At 37.2% G+C, this 3,298-nt stretch overlaps 1 protein-coding gene across 2 annotated transcripts in view; it reads left to right on the top strand.

The window, feature by feature from the left end:
- TMEM38B (transmembrane protein 38B) overlaps window positions 1-3,298 on the top strand; it is a 64,078-nt gene that overhangs the window by 35,076 nt on the left and 25,704 nt on the right. For both annotated transcript variants that reach the window (XM_004372196.2, XM_023727420.1), the window contains exon 5: window positions 416-533. In XM_004372196.2, the coding sequence (XP_004372253.1) occupies window positions 416-533 (118 nt within the window). The remainder of the gene's footprint in view (window positions 1-415; window positions 534-3,298) is intronic.

Genomic DNA, 3,298 nt, shown 5'->3' with positions numbered 1-3,298 from the left:
CCCACCACCACCCCCCCAGAGAGCTGGTTTACCACTGTAAGGTTTCTCTTAATAGACTTATCTGTTTTTCCAGGTCATGCTGTGGAACATGGACCTTTCAAATCCGTTGTGAAAGAAGTGTTATATGGTCAAATACATTTCAAAAATAAACTGTACATAGAAACTTTCTCTCCTTGTTGAAATCATGATATATACTAATATACTAAAATCTTTGATAATATATGCTGTGAAGAAACCTGTTTAACTTTACATAACTCAAATTTTCCTGAACTTTGTAAATATGCTCACAGAATTCATTTTTTGTGTTATATCTATTAGTAACCCATTAAATTAGCATTTTTCAGAGAGCACTTTGAGAAATACAGAGCTGGATCATGTTTCCTTTTTACCGACTTAAAAAGTGTTTTATTTTCAGCCCTTCCAAGGTAACCCTGCTGGGGTCAGTTATGTTCACATTCCAGCACACCAAGCATCTGGCAATATCAAAGCATAATTTGATGTTCTTCTATACTGTCTTTCTTGTGGCCACAAAGGTAAGAATTCCAAGTAACTATAAATCAGTTCTACAAATCCTGTATAAACATTTTTCTGCATATTAGGCAAGTAACAGGAACATCTATTTTTATTGTTATTACAGTTTAAAAAGATGAATTTTGGGTATTTATTCAGTGCATCTGTGACTCTGAAACATAGTTCTTCTATGACTCCTCTTTTGCTTTATGCAAAGTCTATTTGTAAAGACTTGTAGATAGCCTAGGAGTTTATTGGAGGCCAGAGAATAATGGATATAGCCAAGGCTGATCAGAGAGTGCACAGGCACTGTTGTCTCATTTGTAAGATGATGCATTTGGGCTAGATGTTCTCTGAGTTCCTGTAGGTTCTTAAAATCGGAGAATTTTATATTAGGACCTATTTATAGTTAATCTTCATTATTATTACCTGGCTGAAAGCTTTATTCCCACTTGAAGATAGGAGACAGTATGGTATAAGAGCTTTTAGAAACAGTCTTGGGTTTAAATCCTACTTTTGCTATCTAATCCTTGAATAAATAAGTCACTCAGTGTCTCTGAATCCCGATTTCATCATCAATGTATGATTGTTGAGAGGAATGGAAATGATACATGTTGTTCTATCACTGTGTCTGTCATATCTTAGGAACTTTATTTGCAGCTGTACCATGAGGCTAATTCTGATTATTATTATTCTTACCATTATTAGGGATTGTTCTCTTCTCACAGTTAATTTTAAAATAAGATTATCATTTACGCCTGGAGAAATTTTATAGCTAACTCTATCTTACACTGGATGTTTTTAGTGAAAATCTTATCCACAGGATTCTAAAAAGGAAAACATATATAAACTTAGATCCAAGAAACAATCACATCATTTTAGGGAATCATTTATTTTAGTTTCAGTAGTCTCTTCAGTAGAGGGGATCTGTGGCTATAATTCAAGTACTTCAAATATCTGAGGCAAAATTCCGTCACATGTAACCTCCTCTCCCAGTCCTCAAATTTTATATATATTTTATTTTGCTTTAGGTAAAAGTTTATAGTTCAAGTTAATTTGTCATACAAAAATTTATACACATGTAACACTAGTTTCAATCCCCATAATGTGACAGTACACTCCCCCTTTCCACTTTGGGTTTCCTGTGTCCATCCAACCAGCTCCTGACCCTTCCTGCCTTCTCATCCTGCCTCCAGACAGAAGCCGCACATTTAGTCTCGTGTATCTGCTTGAACTAAGAAGTACACTCTTCATGAGTATTATTTTATGTTTTATAGTCCAGTCTAATCTTTGAAGAGTGGGCTTCAGAAATGGTTTTATTTCTGGGTTAATAGAGCATCTGGGGGCCGTGGCTTTGAGGGTTCCTCCAGTATCAGACAATTAAGTCTAGTCTTTTTATGTGAATTTGAGTTCTACTCCACACTTTTCTCCCAGTCCATCAGGGACTCTGTTGTGTTCCCTGTCAGGGTGGTCATTGTGGTAGCTGGACACCATCTAGTTCCTCTGATCTCAGGCTGATGGAGTCTCTGGTTTATGTGACCCTTTCATCTCTTGGGCTAATACTTTCTTTGTCTCTTTGGTGTTCTTCCTTCTCCTTTGTTCCAGGTGGGTTGGGACCAATTGATGCATCTTAGATGGCTGCTCACAAGCTTTTAAGACCTCAGACACCACTCACCAAAGTGGGATGGAGAACACTTTCTTAATAAACTTTGTTATGCCAGTTGACCTAGATGTCCCCTACAACCATGGTCCCCAGACCCTGGCCCCAGCTATTCTGTCCCTCAAGTATTTGGATGTGTTCGGGGTACTTTTTAGCTTTTGGTTTAGTCCAGTTGTGCTGACTTCTCCTGTATTGTGTGTTGTCCTTCCTTTCACCTAAGAGGATTCTTGTCTACTGTCTAGTTAGTGAATTCTCCTCTCCCTCCCCACCCTCATAACCATCAAGAATGTTTTTTTCTGTGTTTAAACCTTTTCTTGAGTTCTTATGATACAATATACAATATAATAACAATATGTGTCCTTTTGCGACTAGTTTCGCTCAGCATAATGCCCTCCTGATTCATCCATGTTGTGAGATGTTTTGCAGGTTCATCACTGTTCTTTATTGTTGTGTAGTATTCGGTTGTGTGTATGTACTATAATTTGTTTATCCATTCATCTGTTGATGGGCCCTTAGGTTGTTTCCATCTTTTAGCTATTGTGAACAGTGCTGCAATGAACATGGGTGTGCATATATCTATTTGTGTGACAGCTCTTGTTTCTCTAGGATATATTCCAAAGAGTGGGATTGCTGGATTGTATAGTACTTCCATTTCTAGCTTTTTAAGAAAGTGCCAAATCAATTTCCAAAGTGGTTGTACCATTTTACATTCCCACCAGCAGTGCATAAGTGTTCCAGTGTCTCCACAACCTCTCCACGATTTATTATTTTGTGTTTTTTGGATTAGTGCCAACCTTGTTGGGGTGAGATGGTATCTCACTGTATTTTTGATTTGCATTTCTCTAATGGCTAATGATTGTGAGCATTTCCTCATGTATCTATTAGCTACCTGAATGTCTTCTTTGGTGAAGTGTCTGTTCATATCCTTTGTCCATTTTTTAATTAGGTTATTTGTCTTTTTGTTGTTGAGGTTTTGCAGTATCTTGTAGATTTTGGAGATTAGATGCTGATCGGATTTGTCGTAGCCAAAATTTTTTTCCCAGTCTGTAGGTTGTCTTTTGACTCTTTTGGTGAAGTCTTTTGATGAGCATAAGTGTTTGATTTTTAGGAGCTCCCAGTTATCTGGTT

Source organism: Trichechus manatus, unplaced genomic scaffold (genome assembly GCF_000243295.1).
Source record: "Trichechus manatus latirostris isolate Lorelei unplaced genomic scaffold, TriManLat1.0 scaffold00016, whole genome shotgun sequence".
NCBI lineage: Eukaryota > Metazoa > Chordata > Mammalia > Sirenia > Trichechidae > Trichechus > Trichechus manatus.
The sequence above is the reverse complement of the archived record's forward strand: the minus strand, read 5'-3'. Positions and strand labels throughout refer to the sequence as shown.